This window comes from Pelodiscus sinensis, chromosome 1, assembly GCF_052426305.1.
Source record: "Pelodiscus sinensis isolate ZL-2025 chromosome 1, ASM5242630v1, whole genome shotgun sequence".
Lineage (NCBI taxonomy): Eukaryota > Metazoa > Chordata > Testudines > Trionychidae > Pelodiscus > Pelodiscus sinensis.
In genome coordinates, this window is record NC_143052.1 from 210,173,183 (window position 1) to 210,191,128 (window position 17,946).

Below are 17,946 nucleotides of genomic sequence, written 5' to 3' on the forward strand. Positions count from 1 at the left end.
GGGTCTGGCCCACGAAAGCTCATCATCTAATAAACCATCTTGTTAGTCTTTAAAGTGCTACATTGTCCTGCATTTTGCTTCTGCAGGAGATAGTGGACTAATAGCAAGCCTCCTCTGAAGAGACCAACTAGCTAGATATCTGAATTGCCGGAAAGGTAAACCACAGTTTGTTTTTACTGTAGGTAGAATGATTATGTTTAAGTAATGATCAGTATCAACATGTGCACAGACACAATTCTGATCAGATTCTTTTTATGCCTTTGGATGGCAGAACACATACAATGGTGCTTTCTCCAATTTCCTGCAGTATCTTCCCCTTTGAAGATCAAGTTTTGTGTCTACTTTTGAGTATTCTTTTTAATGATATCAATACAAGGCAAACGAAGACATGTATTTGAAAGAGGAAAATGTAACTTTCTTGTCAAAGAAAACTAAAACATGCAACATTTGAAGAATCATCCCTTCCTTTTACATACAATTCTTCTGAGGTACAAAATATTGACCCCAAAAAATTCCCCTTTTTAAAAAGGATGATTTGAATATTTTTTTTAATCTCAAAACATGAAAAGTAGCTATGTTCAGCTCTGCCATTTTTCTTATTGACATTAACGACCATCAATACTACATTGACAAGAATGCTTTTTTCCTCCTTTCAGAATCAAACAGAAACAAATGCAACACACTTTTCAAAAGAAAGCAAAAATGGTGACGCTATTGTTAACTTGTAGCTATGTCTGAAAAGCTAAGGTTTCTTTTTATACACTAACTTTAGAGGAAATTCTCAGTAGGTTTATAATGAGCATGGAGGAACTCTGTTTGACAAATTGAGTGAGTAACTGATTAAATTAGAACCTAAGCACCACCTTTAAGAGGAAATTATGATACATTAGACTGCATGAAGTTACAGAGGATGGAAGACTCATTAGTCACTAACATTTATGTATTCTAAGGCCTACAAACTACAGAGTTTGTCAGCGCAAGTTATGCTGATGATCAAACAAAACTATGATTATATAACTTGTGTAAGTTCAGACAACCCTCCTGCTGATGAAGCACATGGTTGTTTAGTATCAGAGGGGTAGCCGTGTTAGTCTGAATCTGCAAAAGCAGCGAGGAGTCCTGTGGCACCTTATAGACTAACTGAAGTGTAGGAGCATAAGCTTTCGTGGGCAAAGACCCACTTCGTCAGATGCATGGTTGTTTGGTGCTCTAGCATCAACAGTGAAGCTGTTCACTGTGGGAGCTATTTCAATGTGCAACTTGCCATCTTCTGCAGATAGGAATTGTGGGGAAGGTGGAGTGGACTATAGTGCATCATGGGTACAGGCTCAATGTCCTATGATGTAGTTTTTTTACAAACCATCATTCCATTTTTCAATGGCTCCTGTTTACTGTGCACCCGCCATCTCTGTCTGAAAGGAGTGATCCTGTACTGCCCTCTACTGTTGTGGTGATTTATGAACACATCATAGATCAGAGTTGGGCAAAAGGGCCTCCGTGGGCCGGATCCATCCGCCAAGCGGGTTGAACCAGCCAGCGCGGAAGCATGAAAAAGCTCCCTCCCTCCCTGCAAGGAGCACGCTGCACTTCAAAATGCTACCCGCTCCTTGCAGAGTGGGAGGAGACGTCACCTGCTCCCCCGCCCCCCAAGCCCTGATTGGCCTGGGGGGTGGGAGGAGCATGCGAAGTTTCCTCCACCCTTCCTCCCTCGCCCCCCCCCCCCCCCGCGAGGAGCGCACGGCACTTCAAAGTGCTGTACTCTCGCGGGGGCAGGGCGAAGGAAGCTTCATGCAGCTTCCCCACCCGCAGGCCCTGATTGGCCTGGGGGTGGGGGAGCGCACAAAGCCTCCTCCCGCCCTGTGAGGAGTGCGTGGCACTTTGAAGTACAGCATGCTCCTCGCAGGGCAGGGATGGGGGGGGATTGGCCTGGTGACAGGGGGAGCGCCCGAAGCCTCCTCCTGCCCTACGAGGAGCATGCGCCAGGGCGCATCATGGGTGCGTACTGTGAAGTGGGGGGCAAAGGGGCTCCCCCACCCCCAGACCAATCATGGTCTATGTGTGGTGTAGCCCAGAAGTGTACTGGCCCCGTTCCTTCCGGTTTAGGCTCTGGCCCCTTACGGGCAGCCGGGGGCACTTCAAAACTTTTTGAAGTGGCCCCCAGCCAAAAATTATTTCCCACCCCTGTCACAGAGGGTCATGCGTAGATGGAAATGTGTGTAAAACTGCGTGGCTTTGCAGAAATGGAATTTTGTGACTGCGCAGTGACAACAGATAGCATACATATCCCAATTTTGGCTCCAGACCATTTTGCAATGGAGCCTGTACAGAAAACTGCAAGCAGGTTCTTTCTTTCCAGACCAGAAGATTCCAATGGAGCATGTGAAAATGCCTACAGTGATTCTGGGAGATTCAGTGTGCCCATTACTTTCATGGCTCATGAAGCCTTACACAAGGAAACTGGACAACAGTAAGGAGAACTTCAACAGTATGCTAAGTAGATGCAGAATAAAAATAGATTGTGTGTTTTGCAGATTAAAAGCACGCTGGTACTGCCTTCATGGCACGTTAGGCCTAAATGAGAAAAATATTCCCATATTCATGGCAGCCTACTGAGTACTCCATAATATTTGTGAGGTTTAGGTGAAAAGTTTCCACAGGGTGGAGTATGGAGGAAAATCACCTGGTGGATGATTTTGAGCAGCCACATACCAACAGTGTTAGAGGGATACAACAGGGGTTATTCGACTGAGGAAGACTGTGAGATACCATTTTGACAATCAGCACAAGTGACATGTCATTCTATGTAGTACTCTGCCATATTTTGTTAACTTGCAGCCTTATATGAAAATTTTGATGATCCCTGACCATGATTTGTAGTCTGAAAATGATCCAATTGCTGCCATGTATTAATTGCAGCAACAAACTCTGTGTTTAACCGTGGCTCCTACTACATTTAAATTGCAAAGCCGCAGAGGGGATACCACCAGCTCATGCCTCACGTTATCAATAGTGTTGTCGATACAATTTGTATCAACTACACGATTGGTCAATTACCCACGTAACATCCATAGTAGAGAGTGATACCTCCAGTCTGTCCCTCTTTCCTTTATCTCACAGCATTCCTCAAAGTTAGAAAGGGGGAAAATCATTTTATCAGTTCTTTAGAACCTTTATTTTCCATTTTTTATTTTCCCATAACACTAACAATACAGGCAGTCCCCGGGTTACGTACAAGATAGGGATTGTAGGTTTGTTCTTAAGTTGAATCTGTATGGAAGTCGGAACTGGCATCCAGATTCAGCCGCTGCTGAAATTGACCAGCGGCTGACTACAGGAAGCCCAAGGCAGAGTTGCTCTGCCCCGGGCTTCCTGGAATCAGCCGCTGGATCAGTTTCAACAGGCTGAATCTGGATGCCAGTTCTTACATACAGATTCAACTTAAGAACCCCAGGCATCCCCAAGTCAGCTGCTGCTGAAACTGATCAGCGGCTGATTCCAGGAGCAACGCTGCCTCGGGCTTCCTGTAGTCAGCCGCTGGTCAGTTCAGCAGCGGCTGACTTGGGGACGCCTGGGGCAGAGCAGCTTGGGTGCTGCTGGGTTGCTCCAGTAGCGCCGCTCCTCAGCGCTACTGGACCAACCCAGCAGCACCCCAGCTGCTCTGCCCCAGGCGTCTTGACTCAGCCGCTGCTGAAACTGACCAGCAGTGGCTGAATCAGGACGCCTGGGGCAGAGCAGCTGGGGTGCTGCCGGGTTGGTCCAGTAGCGCCCAGAGCGGCGCTACGGGACCAACCAGCAGTGCCCCAGCTGCTGTACCACAGGCGTCCGGAGCAAAGCCGCGGAGCACGGGGGCAGCGGGACAGCCTAGACGCGCCGCGGCTGTCCTGCTGCCTGCGTGCTCCACGGCTTTGCTCCGCTTTGCTCTCCGTCTCCCTGGTGAGACCAGCAGACCAGGGAGACGGGGAGCAAAGCCTCTGAGGACGCCGGCAGCGGGACAGCCGCGGCACGTCTGGGCTGTCCGCTGCCCGCGTGCTCCCCGGCTTTGCTCCCCGTCTCCCTAGTCTGGGGAAACGTGGAGCAAAGCCGCGGAGCACATGGGAAGCGGACAGCCCAGACGTGCCGCGGCTGTCCCGCTGCCGGCGTCCTCAGAGGCTTTGCTTCCCGTCTCCCTGGTCTGCTGGTCTCCAGCAGACCAGGGAGACGGGCAACAAACCCCGTTCGTAACTGCGGATCCGACATAAGTTGGATCCGCGTAACTCGGGGACTGCCTGTACCTGAAAACAAAGAAATTAACACTGAACAGAGGGAGGGGTCATGTTTGAAAAGAATCCAGCCAGTAAGACTGCTGAAATGTGGTGAGAGAGATCTTTGCTTGGAATTCATTTAGCTTGTTAGTAGGGCTGTTGATTAATCACATGAATTAACTGTGCTCGATTAGCTTCAAAAAATTGTGATTTAAATTTCACAATTAATCACAGTATTAACTGCATTACTAATTAACAGAATAACAATAGAAAATTATTAAATATTGTGGATGCTTTTCTACATTTTCCAATATAATTATTTCAATTACAACACAGAATACAAAGTGTATTTAACATATATATGTTAATCTCTACAGTACCACAGGACTACTCATTTTTAAAGGTTACAGACTAACATGGATACCGGTACTCCTCTGAGGAAGTGTACAGTGTTCACTTGATAGTCCTTTTGATTACACACATTTTTACTGTAAAAATAATAAAAGAAATAGTATTTTTTCAATTCACCTCAAACAAGTACTGCAATGCAATCTCTTTTGCATGAAAGTGCAACTTACAATTTTTTTTGCACTCAAAAACAAAACAATGTAAAACTTAAGAGCTTACAAGTCCACTCAACCCAACTTCTTGTTCAGACAATTGCTCAAACAAACTTCTTTATATTTGCAGGATATAATGTTGCCTGCTTCTTGTTTACAATGTCACTTGAAAGTGAGAACAGGTGTTCACATGGCACTATTGTAGCTGGCATTGAAAGGAATTGATATGCGACTATGTTGAATATTTATATGCTCTTTCATGCTTTGGCCAACATTCTGGAGTACATGCTTCCATGCTGATGATACTCATTATAAAATGTGTTTACTAGATTTGTGACTGAACTCCTTGGGGGAGAATTGTATGTCCCCTGCTCTGCCATATATTTCATGTTATAGCAGACTCAGATGTTATAGTCTCAGCACATGTTCATTTTAAAAACTCTCTTACAGCAGATATCACAAAACACAAAGAAAATACCAAAATGAGATTTCTGAAGATAGCTACACAACTCAAGATTTAAGAATATGAACAGTCTTCCAAAATCTGAGAAGGACAAGGTATGGAGCGATGCTTTCAGAAGTCTTAAGAAAGCAACACTCTGATGCAGAAACTATAGACACCAAGGGGGGGGGGGGAGAATGAAATTTCTGTTGGTGGTATCTGACTAAGAGGATGAAAATGGACACGTGCCAGACCATACTGCTTTGGACTGTTACCAAGTGACACTCACATCAGCATGAATGCATATTCTTGGAGATGCAGGAATGGTGGCCAAAGCATGGAAGAGCATACAAATGTTTAGCATATCTGGCATGTAAATACAGGTTGAACCTCTGTCATCTGGGATTCTCTGGCCTGGCAACATCCATAGTCCGACAGGACCATGGATGTTGCTGGATCCGAGAGCCCCGGACCCAGAGGTTGCCAGTGGCTGGCAGCCGGCAGGGAGCCCCGCCAGTGGACCAGTGGCTGGAGACAGAGTACCCTGCTAGCTAGAGCGGGCACAGCAGCCAGGGGCAGGGAGCCCTTCTGGCCCGAGTGAGGCCAGCCACCCAGAGAGAAGCCCTGGTGGCTGGGTGCAAGAACCCCCGCATCCCACAGCCTGGAAAGGAACCCCGCCATCAGGCTGAGGGCAGCAGAGCCCAGCAGGCAGACTAAGGGCAGGACACTGGCCGGGGCTGCAGCCAGCAGGAGAGCCCCAGATGATCCCAAGGCCTGACCTACCCTGGTCTGGCAAAATCTCTTGTTCAGGACCACTCAGTTCCTGAGGGTGCGGGACGAGGGCAGTCCAACTTCTACCTTACAATGCCAGCTACAACAGTGTCATGTGAACACCTGTTTTCATTTTCTGGGGACATTGTAAAAAAGAAGCAGGAAACATTATGTCCTGTAAATATAAACAAACTTGTCAGTCTGAACAACTGACTTAACAAGTAGTAAGACTGATTGCACTTATAGCCTATAAAGTTTTACACTGTTTAACTTTTGAACATAGTAATGTTTTGTACATAACACTACATTTGTAAGTTCAACTTTCATAGGGAAGAGGTTGCATTATAATTCTATTAGGTGATTGAAAAAACACAATTTGATTTGTTTTTTTACAGTGCAAAGCTCTCTCGTTTTATACATAAAAACATAAGTTAGAAATATGTGCATCTAGATTCTGTACGTGAGTCTGCCCATCCATCTGTCTGCAAGTCCATTTATTCAAGAACTCCTCCTATGCTATACTCACAGTTATCACTGGGGGGGAGCAAGAACAAGAGAAAGCTATGCTGCAGAATGACCACTGGAAACAGCTGCACCAGCATGAGAGTGGCCAGCTGGGGACAGGACTCACCATCCTGCCCGCCCCAAGCCCCTATCTCCCGGCCCTTGGCTCCAGTCCTGGACCAGAGGGGAGAATCCCTGCCAGCCCAACTGCTAAGCTTGGACAGCGCAGCTCTAACCCCGCACCCAGCACCATTGGCCCAGTCAGCAGTACCATGGCCAGCCAGACTGCGTGGTCGTCCGTCTTTCTCCAGCCCCCAGGCCAGGCCCTGGGAACATCAGCAGGAGACCTGTGTGCCCTGCCTCCCTCTCCCTCCAGCTCCCAGGTCATACCCAGGAAACACTGAGTAAGTCTTCTAGTATTTAATAAAAATTAAGTGAGCACTGTACACTTCATATTTTGTGTTGTAATTTAAATCAATATATTTGAAAATGTTACAGATAATATAAAAAATATTTAAATAAATGATATTGTTTAACAGTGCAATTAACTGTGATTAATTTTTACTTACAGTTTGACAGCCCTTCTTGTTAAGTTAGATATAATGACATTTTGCATTTTATTTTTTGTAACCATGTCTTGAATGCCTCATTACTTAGAAGCTTCAGGGGGTAGCCGAGTTAGTTTGTACAAAAAAAAAACAAAAAAAAAAAAAAACAAATGGTCTGGTAGCACTTTATAGACTAACAAAACATGTAGATGGTATCATAAGCTTTTGTAATACCATCTACATGTTTTGTTAGTCTATAAAGTGCTACCAGACCATTTGTTGTTTTTTTCATTACTTAGAAACACTTAACATCTTTCTGTAGTTGTTAAACTTTTTTTTAATCTAAACTAGCATATTTGGACTGATGTGTTTGAGAAACTATTTCAGATAACAAGATCTGTGCATATCATTTTCTATTAATGAAATGATGAACTTTATATGAATTTCTTTTATCCAGAAGGAGATAACTAAGCAATACAAGATGCACATTTCTGCGGGAAAGTCTGGGACTGGGAGTTTGGTGGTGTTTCCCTGCAGTGTAATTCATTGATGGCTGGCTGTAGCACTCATACAGCAATATCTCACAGTAATTCACATGCTGGAGGCTGTGTGTAATCTGAACAAGGATTATCCCTCACCTGGTAGGAGAATTTAGGGCACATAATTGTTCAATAGTCCAGACTGTACCATGGGTAATGTCACATGAACCTCTCCTAATGAGTAATAATATAACCATTTGCTCTAATGGTGCTTTCCCCCTTCACCCTACATTGCTGATTGTGAAGGAATGTCCCTCTTTTAAAGTACTTATTCACCATCTCCTGTCTAATCAGCAATTCTTAAGTGCCTCCACAAATGGCTCATCTAGTCTTTCAAAATATCATCTTATTTTGCAAAATAAGCAGTAATGGGGAAGTCTTAACAGATATTGCCTAATCCCAGATCTAAAGACTTGTACAATGAAGAAGGACTGTTCTTACATACTCACCCACCTTGCTGATTGGTCAAGCATCCCCTCTTCAAATCTACTTTAATGTTTAAAGCTTCAGAGATTAAATTAGACCTTTCTGATTTTGTGTGATCTGTAACCACTGAAATCTGAGTTAAATGCCAAGAAAAGAGACCTTTCAGTCCTCTGCATCCTAGCCATGAATGGCAAAATCATTTTTTCTAAGTTGCAAGGAAATATGGTAGCATTAAAAACCTATTTTCTCTTCTGAAAATACAGAGATAATTCTACAAGGAAACAAACATGAATTTCTTTAGGTTTCATTTCAGAAAGCATGCCTACTTAGAAACCAAATTCATTCAGTGGTACAGAGGACAACATTTATTATAAAGGAATCCTTAATTATTTTCTGAGATAAAATTGTTACTCTTACCTTCAAAGATGCTTTACTTCTCTTTTGAAGGTATTCCTTTCTATTCATTAAAAATAGCTTTAAAAAAAGTTTAAGCCTAACAACTGGAATATATTTATGGACATTTTTGAGTTTACCACTTTTCCTTAATCTTTCTATGCCCCATGTTTGTCAAGCAGGCCTCTGATCTTTTCACTTTATACTGTATCAGAGCACTAATTATTTCAAATAAAGTTCACATGACCCCAGAATGAAGAAATTTATCAATATTCTGAGGCACTCAGGAGTAACCAAGTTTTCAAAATACTGTATACTACTTCTCCAAATCCACAATTAGTATAACACTGAGCTGCACCAAGCAGGAATTCTTAGAAAGCCAGTTGACCCTAATCAGCTTCATGTGCCTTGGCAGATGTGCATTAAAGCAACATCAATAATAATATTAGTTCTTTCCCCCTTCAGTTTTTAACTGCCTATTCAGAAATGCTAGCTATATGAAGACAAGCTGAGATGACGTAACAAGATTGCTTAGTAGTCAATACATCTGCAGAATTGTATAGGGAAATGAACTAGTCTTTTTCATGAAAAAGCTTTCAGCGTTCCCGCGCTTTCCCTCTCTCCCCCAGATTATCTAGCAGTAACCAAAGGGAGCAGTTTGTTTATATTTATATATGTAAGATCTAAGCTCTTATATTTATATATGTAAGATCTAAGGAGTGTCACCACAGCTTTATCAAAGTAAGCATGGCAACCTTCTGTAACGGCAATTCTTGAATAAATCATAATGCAAAGGACTATCCTTTAGACCACTACTCACTGGATATGTCAACCCTTTATCATCTATCCTCATAAACACAAGGAAAGAGTTATGCAAAACATTTTTGTCTCTTAGTAAAAGTGGAAGGCATTTTTTACATCCAGCTTCTGAAGGAAGTCTTCAGGTCAGGTTTACACTACAGGGCTTGTAACATGGTGGTTTAACTTTTAAAATAAATCATTACTTACTTATCCAGAATATGAGGATCCTCAGGGCTTTTATTTTCATATTCTAAAAGCTCAAGGAAACTTTGCATGTACCTGAAATATAAAAGATATGTATTATTAAGTAGTAGGGTAAAATGTTCAAAGACACCTGACACAGGATCTGTCTGCATGTACTTCTATCTGGCCATGGCAGTCATACTGAAGGAACATAAGGACTTAGAAATGTTCCTCTAGCCACTCACTACACAAAAGACCAATTCCTTCAGGACAAAGCTGACTTTCTCTGAGTCATTTAAAAATAAACCTACTCAAACTTCAATTTGAAATTGACAACCTGTATTAAGGCAAATATATAATAATCCCTTAATTAACACAAAAAATAATAGTAAGCAGTAAATGTTGGCTGCCAAATGTTAAAGAAAGTCAAACCATGAAAATGGTTGAAGTCACGGGCTAAAGCACCTGGAATAGGAAGTTGCTTACTGTAACTGGAAGTTCTTCAAAATACGTGGTCCCTACTTGGATTGCAGAAGTAGAAGTGCATGCATGTCGTGTACCGCAGCTGGAATTTTAAGTAGTAGCGTCATTTCACCTGTATGTGCATCATGTATCAGTCATGTAGCGTGTCCAAGATTTTAAGAGAAAGTGAGGTTTAACACTCTCTAAGTCCCTTTTAGCACCAAGCAAGAGAGCCCGCAGCACAGGGGATGGAGGGCTCGAAATTGGAATAATGGGTATTAGAATACAAACAGGGATCACAGGTATAAAGAATCTCCAGACACAGTAAGTAACCTCTTTTTCTTCTTTGAGTGATGGTCTCTATATGGATTACAGATGTGGATGCTGTGACACACTGCTGGCTAAGTCAGAGCTCTGCCACTACAGCCTGGCTGAAAAGGCCAATTACAGCCAGCTGAGGAAGCCCAGGCCTGAAGGGCTAATGGAAGCTGCTGTGGGCCTCATTAGCCAGAAGGCTAGAAAAGTCAGCCAGAGGGGAAGTGAAAGGGAGGAGTCAGGAGGTAGCTGAGTGTGCTCCTAAGCCAGAAGGAGAGTCTGCTTGAGTTAGCTGCTAGAAAACCAAAGCTCTGTAAATAGAAGGTGGTGGGAAATTGGCACCAACATTAAAAGGCATGGGTGACTGCACCAGAAAGGGTCTCCGGTTGGTTTGTGACGCAAGAAGGGGTCCCAAGGCGAGAGGCCTGGCCAAGAACTTTGCCACAATGCACAGAGAGCAGTTCTCAGAGTCAAGATGGGTGTAAGGACTTGCAGGAAGGCACAGTCTGAAAGATGGAGCAGCCAACCACTGCATCTGCCACTACTGCTGGAGCACTTAGGTCAGTGAGTGGTAAAAGTTTGAACAGAGGACCATGTGGCCACTCTACAAACATCCTCCTGACACAGTACATCCACAAAGAATGAAGATACGGTGGCATGGGCCTGTGTGGAGTAGGCCATTACTCCAGAGAGCAAAGGAATGTGTGAGAAGGCATAGTATTCCTTGATGCAACAGGAGATCCATTTAGAGTGGTGCTGTGAGGAGATGGTGGTGCATCCCCAGCAGCAAGGAAGAGTGTGGGCAAGACCCAGACGACATTGGAAATAAAAGGCCAACACATGGCGAATATGGAAAGATGCCACTTGTGTGCCCTGGGAGAGGTGTGCGGTTTGGGGTAGAAAACTGGAAAGTAGATAGACTGGTTGAGGTGAAATGGAAAGGCCAGCTTGGGAAGAAACTTGAGGTGTAGGCACATGGAGAATGCGTCTTTTTGGAAAACAGTAAAGAGCAGGTAAGCCATCATGGGTGCCAGCTCACTAACCTGCCTCACCAAGGTGACAGCCACTAAGATTACCTTCATTGGTCTCTGAACAAGTTCCACCGTACCATAAAAGGCACAGCTCTTCATTTTGTCCATGTTTGAGAAGAATGAATCCTCAAAATTTATGTAAAAAGAAGTGGGTGAAAAAAGCAGGTAACAAGACGTATGAATGCAGCGGTGTAGGGTAGAGAGGACAAGACTGAGGTCCCAAGAGGGGGAAGGATTCCACACCAATGGGAACACGTTGAGTAAGCCATGATGGAACCGGACAGTGGTTGAGTGAGTGAAGGCAGAGAAACCTCCATAGGAGGAAGAAAAGTGTTGAGTGCTACCAGATGGATATGGATGGAACAGTGGGCAAGGCCTGACAACCTAAGGCGGAGAAGGTAATTTATGAGAATGGGAATGGAGATGGAATCCAGACCATAGCGGTGGCAGTGTGCCCAACCTATGAAGTGCCACCATTTCGCTTGACAGCAGGCCCTCGTAGATGGTTGCCTGATGTACATGAGAATGTCACTTAGTGACATGGGCCATGCCCCTTCTATACACAAGTGACATCAAAATGCAAACCTGTCTGAGTGGGTTCAAACTGAGGCGCTGCAAATGGCCATGCACCTGCGTGATGAGATCCTGGAGGTCGGGGAAACGGATCAGGGACTTATCCTGAAGACACTGATGATTCACTAATATACTGACAATAGCTAACTGTATACATTTGCAGCTCAGACTATAAAGAGGCATTGATAGCTTAGTTTAAAGCAAGATTTAACTCAGGAGGCAAATAGTCCTAGCTCGATTATATTTTTCATACATAAATTCATGTGCAAATTTCATGTTTATATGCCAAACATACTGATTTGTAGATAATCATGGTTGTAATCATTTGTAAAGAAAGAAAGAGTTGGCACTGCATAACTTCTTTAAATGAATAAGGCAAGTTGACCCGATGTTGCACAAAATCTAACACTACTTCAGATTTCTTAGGTTTGAAGTTTGAGATACATTAAATATTTAGCCGATTGCTTTCCCATGTGAAAAAAAACTGAAGTTATTGAAGTCACATCAAGGCAAGATGCAATTTATGTATACAAAAATTGTGGTAGTATTTACTCAAGATACTTTGCAGAGTATGCAGACACATTTTACATACATTTTGTGGATTCATTCTTCTCAAACATGGACAAAATGAAGAGCTGTGCCTTGTGCAGTATGGTGGAACTTGTTCAGAGACCAATGAATGTAACCAAGAAAGAAGTTTACAGAACTTTGCTCAACTTACAAGTAAAGTAGAGATAAATGATATTGCGTAGATGTCAGAATTTGATATTAATACTAATAAATTAAATAAGAAGCTTAATAGGTTTTCTTAAGCCAACTGGACAAACTAGAATTTTGATGTTCCAAGGGACCAGCTGAATCAAAGCTGCCATTTTAAACTTTTAAAAACATAAGCTATGAAAGCACAAAAAGATTAAATCAATTTTCAGTTTTTTGAACAGGGTATAACTGCAGAAAGAAGAAATATTTTAAATGTTCAGGACTTATTTCTTCTGATGAGAGACTTCATGACAGCTAAAATTCAATTAGGTTGATTTTATGAGCCTAAAAATGAGGCAGGCCTTGTAGCACTACTGATTTAGCACTCTAAAATTTCATCTTCCACTGAAATCACTCATACAGAATTTCTGGGCTTTGATTCAAACAATGTATGAGTCCTTCATCTATACCTGAAAATTGTATCGGAATATTTGTTTCATATCAGACAAAGAAAAAGATGCCTTGTTTACATATGCATAACAGTTTAAGAAGGACAAATTTAATAAAAATATTCAAATTAGAGAACTAGATAATGATTCATTTTCACATGGACTTTTAAATATACTTACAATAGCAGAAATATACGGATTTCTTAATCTGCTCTATACACTTACCAACTCTGAACTAGCCCAACTGAAGGCCTGTTTAGCAAGTTATCAGGCAGCAAATTGACTTCTCTCATGGTATTAGCTAGTCGCACAGGAAGTTCTTTCCGAAGGAACATATATGAAGTTTTCTCACATGCATTGTCACGTCCTGTTAGGAAAAAATAAAGAATTCTATTGCAACAGACTGGTTTAGGATTTGCAGCTCTAGATTGAAATAAATGTCTCTCTCAGAAAACAAAGACCAACTACGCTGCCTAGCTCTTATCCTATATCCATTTATCAGTACCCTTTCCAAAGCCTGCTTTCCCATTTCATATCTTCAGGTTGCACTTAAAAGCTCCTGTTCCCAATTAATTCTTTCAAACTCTACCCAATCGAAGTTTCTCTCTAGTGCTCAAAACCTCTATCCCAACCACATTCACATGGCAGAAAAAAATTACAAAAGAAAAATAATTTACAGTAATTTTCTCCTCTACCAGGAGGCTTTTCTCTAGTGCTTTTGTTGTAGAAGCAATTCCATAATAATTGCACTTCTACTAAGCTCTTTTCTACAATGCTAGCACTTCTGTTCTAGAAAAGCTGCTATTATTGTAGAATCATTTTTTGATACAAGGATTACTTAGATTCACTTTTAAAATGGGTAACTAAATAAACCTGCCAATGCAGGATAAAATGCCTACTAACTCTTCTCAGCACTATTACTACTTCATTGAGAGTTATAATCCCACTTTTAGGTTTGTAGAGACTCTGTATCAAAGTAGAGATGTAAAACATTTTTGTATAGCTCTACTATATTTTTAGAGTGTTTGTCTGTGAGCGTGTCTGTCTGTTCATTCAAGAACTCCTCCTAAACAATAAGAGCTATGACCACCAAAATCAGTGTATAGCTTTCCCTTATCATAACTTAAAGCAAGGTAAGGGCCAACCCTTGGGTTGTGCCTAGAAAACAGGACGTGCCTAGAATGGGATTGTTTCTCATAAAATCATACAGAAAAGAGAGAATCACCAAGCAGCTAAAAGGGGGCTGAAGCTCTCCTCCCCAATTCATATAGGAACATTGGTGGCTGTTTGCTTCCTTCAGGGTGTGAGGAGAAAATGCACAGTTTGCTGCATTCCTTACTCTGTTTGGGGAGCCTAGGAGAAAGATGAACCTGGACCTGCCCCAGCCAGGTGATATGCACCCCTCACGTGGCTGTGCTGGCTAGAGCTGTAGCAGCCATGAAGTGGTCAGGTGAGAAGCACCTCAAGCTGCTGCAGTGAGAAAGGGCTGGGGTAGTCCTCTCTTTCCAGGGCAGCCTACATTTACTGAACCCCTCATCTCCAGTCCCACCCCAGAGCAATTTTTTAAAATAAAGATAAACAAAAATTGAGTTAAGGACCCAAGTAACATCAGGTAAATCTTCTAGTATTACATAAATTTCCTTTGCCAAGTCTCACACTGATAACTTGGCAGATCCAAGGCTATCTTTTATGTAGGTTAGTTCTCTGCTTGACAATTTGTCCATACATAAACAGAATATCTTAAAACAAAAGTCTATTGTGATTCTCAGCTAATATCTTTATCTAGTTACATACCCGTTCCTATATTTTCTCTAGCATAAAAATATAAGTTCTATAACAAGTGGCTCCAGTAACCTAACCAATTTATATGCTAGCTTTACTTTAATACTTCATATTTTATGCAAGCCGGAAAGTTTCGGTTGACATTATACATAAAAATGTCCATAATCAGAGTCCAATTAAACATTTCAAAGACCTAAAACACACACATACATACATACAAACAACAAAAACATGATGTCCACTTCTGCCCTTAGCTACGTAAGAGCAGCTCAATTTCAACTGCAGTCATGAAAGCTGACTGTGCTCCTTTATACCAACCCTAATTTCATAAATAAGAGTGATGGTTAAAAAAGCTTACATTGTTAAAAAAAAAAAAAAAAGATACTGTTATATTATCAAGCAAATTTAATGTAATTTAATTTAATAGACTCCTACGATGCCATTTTATATCAGCACACTTTAAACTGTACAATATAAGTCAAGTGTGCCTTTGTCCAGCTAAATTATTAAATCTTTACTTTCCTGAGAAGTCAACTCTGTGTTTAGCAGAAATACTGAAAAATTCTGGCAAAGGTCAGCTTACAGTTCTATAAAAACAGCAACTTTATAAAACTGTTAATATTTGCAATACACAAGCTAAAAGATGGGGAAGGAAAACTAATTTCACAGCAGTGAATGTGACAATAAGTTTCCTGGTCTCTCTCAACAGCTTAAAAATGTTTTATGATCAAAATATTCCTTCTAATCTCATTTCATTTCTAAGGTGAAATTTTAAAATGGTCATAATGTCAATATTTTGGTACGGAAACTATTGATATTCTGTGCTTCCACAGTCAAAGTTTAGTTAACATTGCTATAAAAACTGCCTTTTGCATTCTAATAATAGTACTAAATAGGGAAAACAAATTAAATGGGGTTCTGAGCCACCAAAAAGTTGACTCTGTAGCTACTGGTCTACAAAAACTGTGCGCCATAGCTGGAAAAAACAATGCACAAACTATTTTGTATGGCAGCATTCTGTTCATCCTTTTTCCCCATACATATAATGGAAATTGTGAACTGCCAAACTGCCATTTCAGAATCTAGCAAGCTGGCTTTTGAAAGGGCTTTTCCAAGAATATTCAGCCATCCAAAGAGGAGGCATAGCAAGCACAGCCTGTTAACTTCTAAGAGGTTGAAAGGGGGAGTGAGCTAAAATGTTATTTCTGGCTATTATTTCTATTATCTTGTCAACTATAAAAACAAGAAAAGGACAACAACAGAGTTATTTAAGAGAAGAAGAAAAATTCTCTAGCAGTCAAGTGAAACCAACAAGTCTTCCTAAGAAGCTTTCAATCTCCGCCCACCCCCAAATGTATCACTCTTACAATGGATTTTATTGGACATGGGGAGTAGGCAACTGTGAAGAGGACTGACTGAAAAAAGAGTGACTGGCGTAGCTAATTCATTTGATGAGCAAGATATTTCCAAAGAAACGGATAATATTATTTTGACATTTTGCTAGCATTAACAAATGGTTGATTTACCACTGCATTAGTGATTATCAGAATATGGTGTGATGGGATGTCCATCCCACACAAAGCCTGCGAATATAAATTAGGCCTATTAACCTTAGGCTGCACACGAGGAAACCTAAGGAGTGCTACAGCCTAACTGCAGGTGAAGTTCAGCTGGGGGGGGGGGGGGGAGGAGTGGGCAGGATATACCAATAGAAAAAGTTGGGAAGAGAACTACCGGAAGAAACCTGGAGTTGCACTTCCTGAGTCAAGGGGAAAGAGCAAGAAACTGGAAGGACAGAGTAGGAAGCAGTCCTGGAAAGGAGCAGTAATGACTGGGAGAGTAAAAGGCCTGGACTGCTGAACTGAGGGTCCCTGGACTAGAACTCAAAGTAAAGGGTGGACCCAGGATCCCCTACTCACGGAGCAATACAAACCAAGTATTGGGGAGGAGACCACTGGTGACAGTTTGCTTCAAAGTTCGCAGTACCCTAGAAAGGAGGAGAACTTTAACAGGACTTGGCTCAAGGGCTAAGCTATGAAGAGGACACTGCTGCCAATCCCAGCACGAGAGACCACAGTAACTTAAGGAAATGATGGACTGAGTAACCATAGTAAGGGACATCAGACCACATGGCCATGCAAATTCCCCATATGAGCTAAAAGGAGGAGCTGCCAAACAGTGAGTACAGCAGTTCTAAAATGTAGGGATGAAGAGGATTCCTTTGGAAGCCAGTGTTGAGCAAATCCACCTAAAAGTAACCCTATATAAGTAAATACGGGATAGCTGTGAGAATGTTTGAGCAATAAACAAAATTACTAATTTCCAAAGCATCACAAAATTTTATTATAAAGATATGCTAAGATATAAAGCATACCAAACAACTATAGGACTAAGCAGCTGCTACTTGTATGATGAACATACAAAACCACATAAGGATGAATTTTCATAACCCAGAGGCATGATCCAACAGCATCATGTTCGTCCTGTCTTGAGCTATTTGAGCACAAGAAATTTGCAGTTCTACAACTATTGGACAATATTTTGCCAACAAAATGAATCACTTATTTCTGCTAAACTACTTTAATAACTAGTAAATTATAAAAATGAACAACATACAGAGAATAATAAAGATTTAGCCAAAATAGTGTATTTAACTTTCCATGTCCTGTGGTTGTTGATAAGAATCATCTTGAGGTTAGGTGGTTGACATACCACACTAATACCAACCCTGGTACTTTCCCTTGCAACAAACCCCGCTGCCAGCTTTGTCCACATATTCACTCTGCTGACACCATTATTGGACCTAACCAAGTGAGTTATAAGATCAAGAATACATATTCCTGCGCCTCCAGAAATATAATCTATGCTATCATGTGCCGGAAGTGTCCGTCTGCTATGTACATTGGACAAACGTCTCAGACACTTCACCAAAGAATCAATGCCCACAAAACAGACATTAGACAGGATCACAAAGAAAAAACAGTTGCTTATCATTTCAACCAGAAAGGACACTGTCTCAATGACCTGCTAACCTGCATCCTACTTTAGAAGACATTCAAATCTGCACTTGAAAGGGAATCCTCTGTTCTGGCATTCATGCTAAAATTCGACACTCTCCCCAGGGGACTTAACAAAGACTCCAGCTATCTTACCCATTACAAAGATAGCTTCCCCAATTATCACCTCTAATACTATTAACTCACAGACATCTACCCTTCCCCACCTCT

At 41.7% G+C, this 17,946-nt stretch overlaps 1 protein-coding gene across 1 annotated transcript in view; it reads right to left on the minus strand.

Moving 5' to 3' along the window:
- Positions 1-17,946, minus strand: part of PDK3 (pyruvate dehydrogenase kinase 3) — a 73,812-nt gene that overhangs the window by 33,126 nt on the left and 22,740 nt on the right. Inside the window, exons 2-3 of the mRNA XM_075913292.2 lie at positions 13,163-13,304; positions 9,433-9,504 (exon numbers count right to left, since the gene is read on the minus strand). Coding sequence (XP_075769407.1) covers positions 9,433-9,504; positions 13,163-13,304 — 214 coding nt within the window. The remainder of the gene's footprint in view (positions 1-9,432; positions 9,505-13,162; positions 13,305-17,946) is intronic.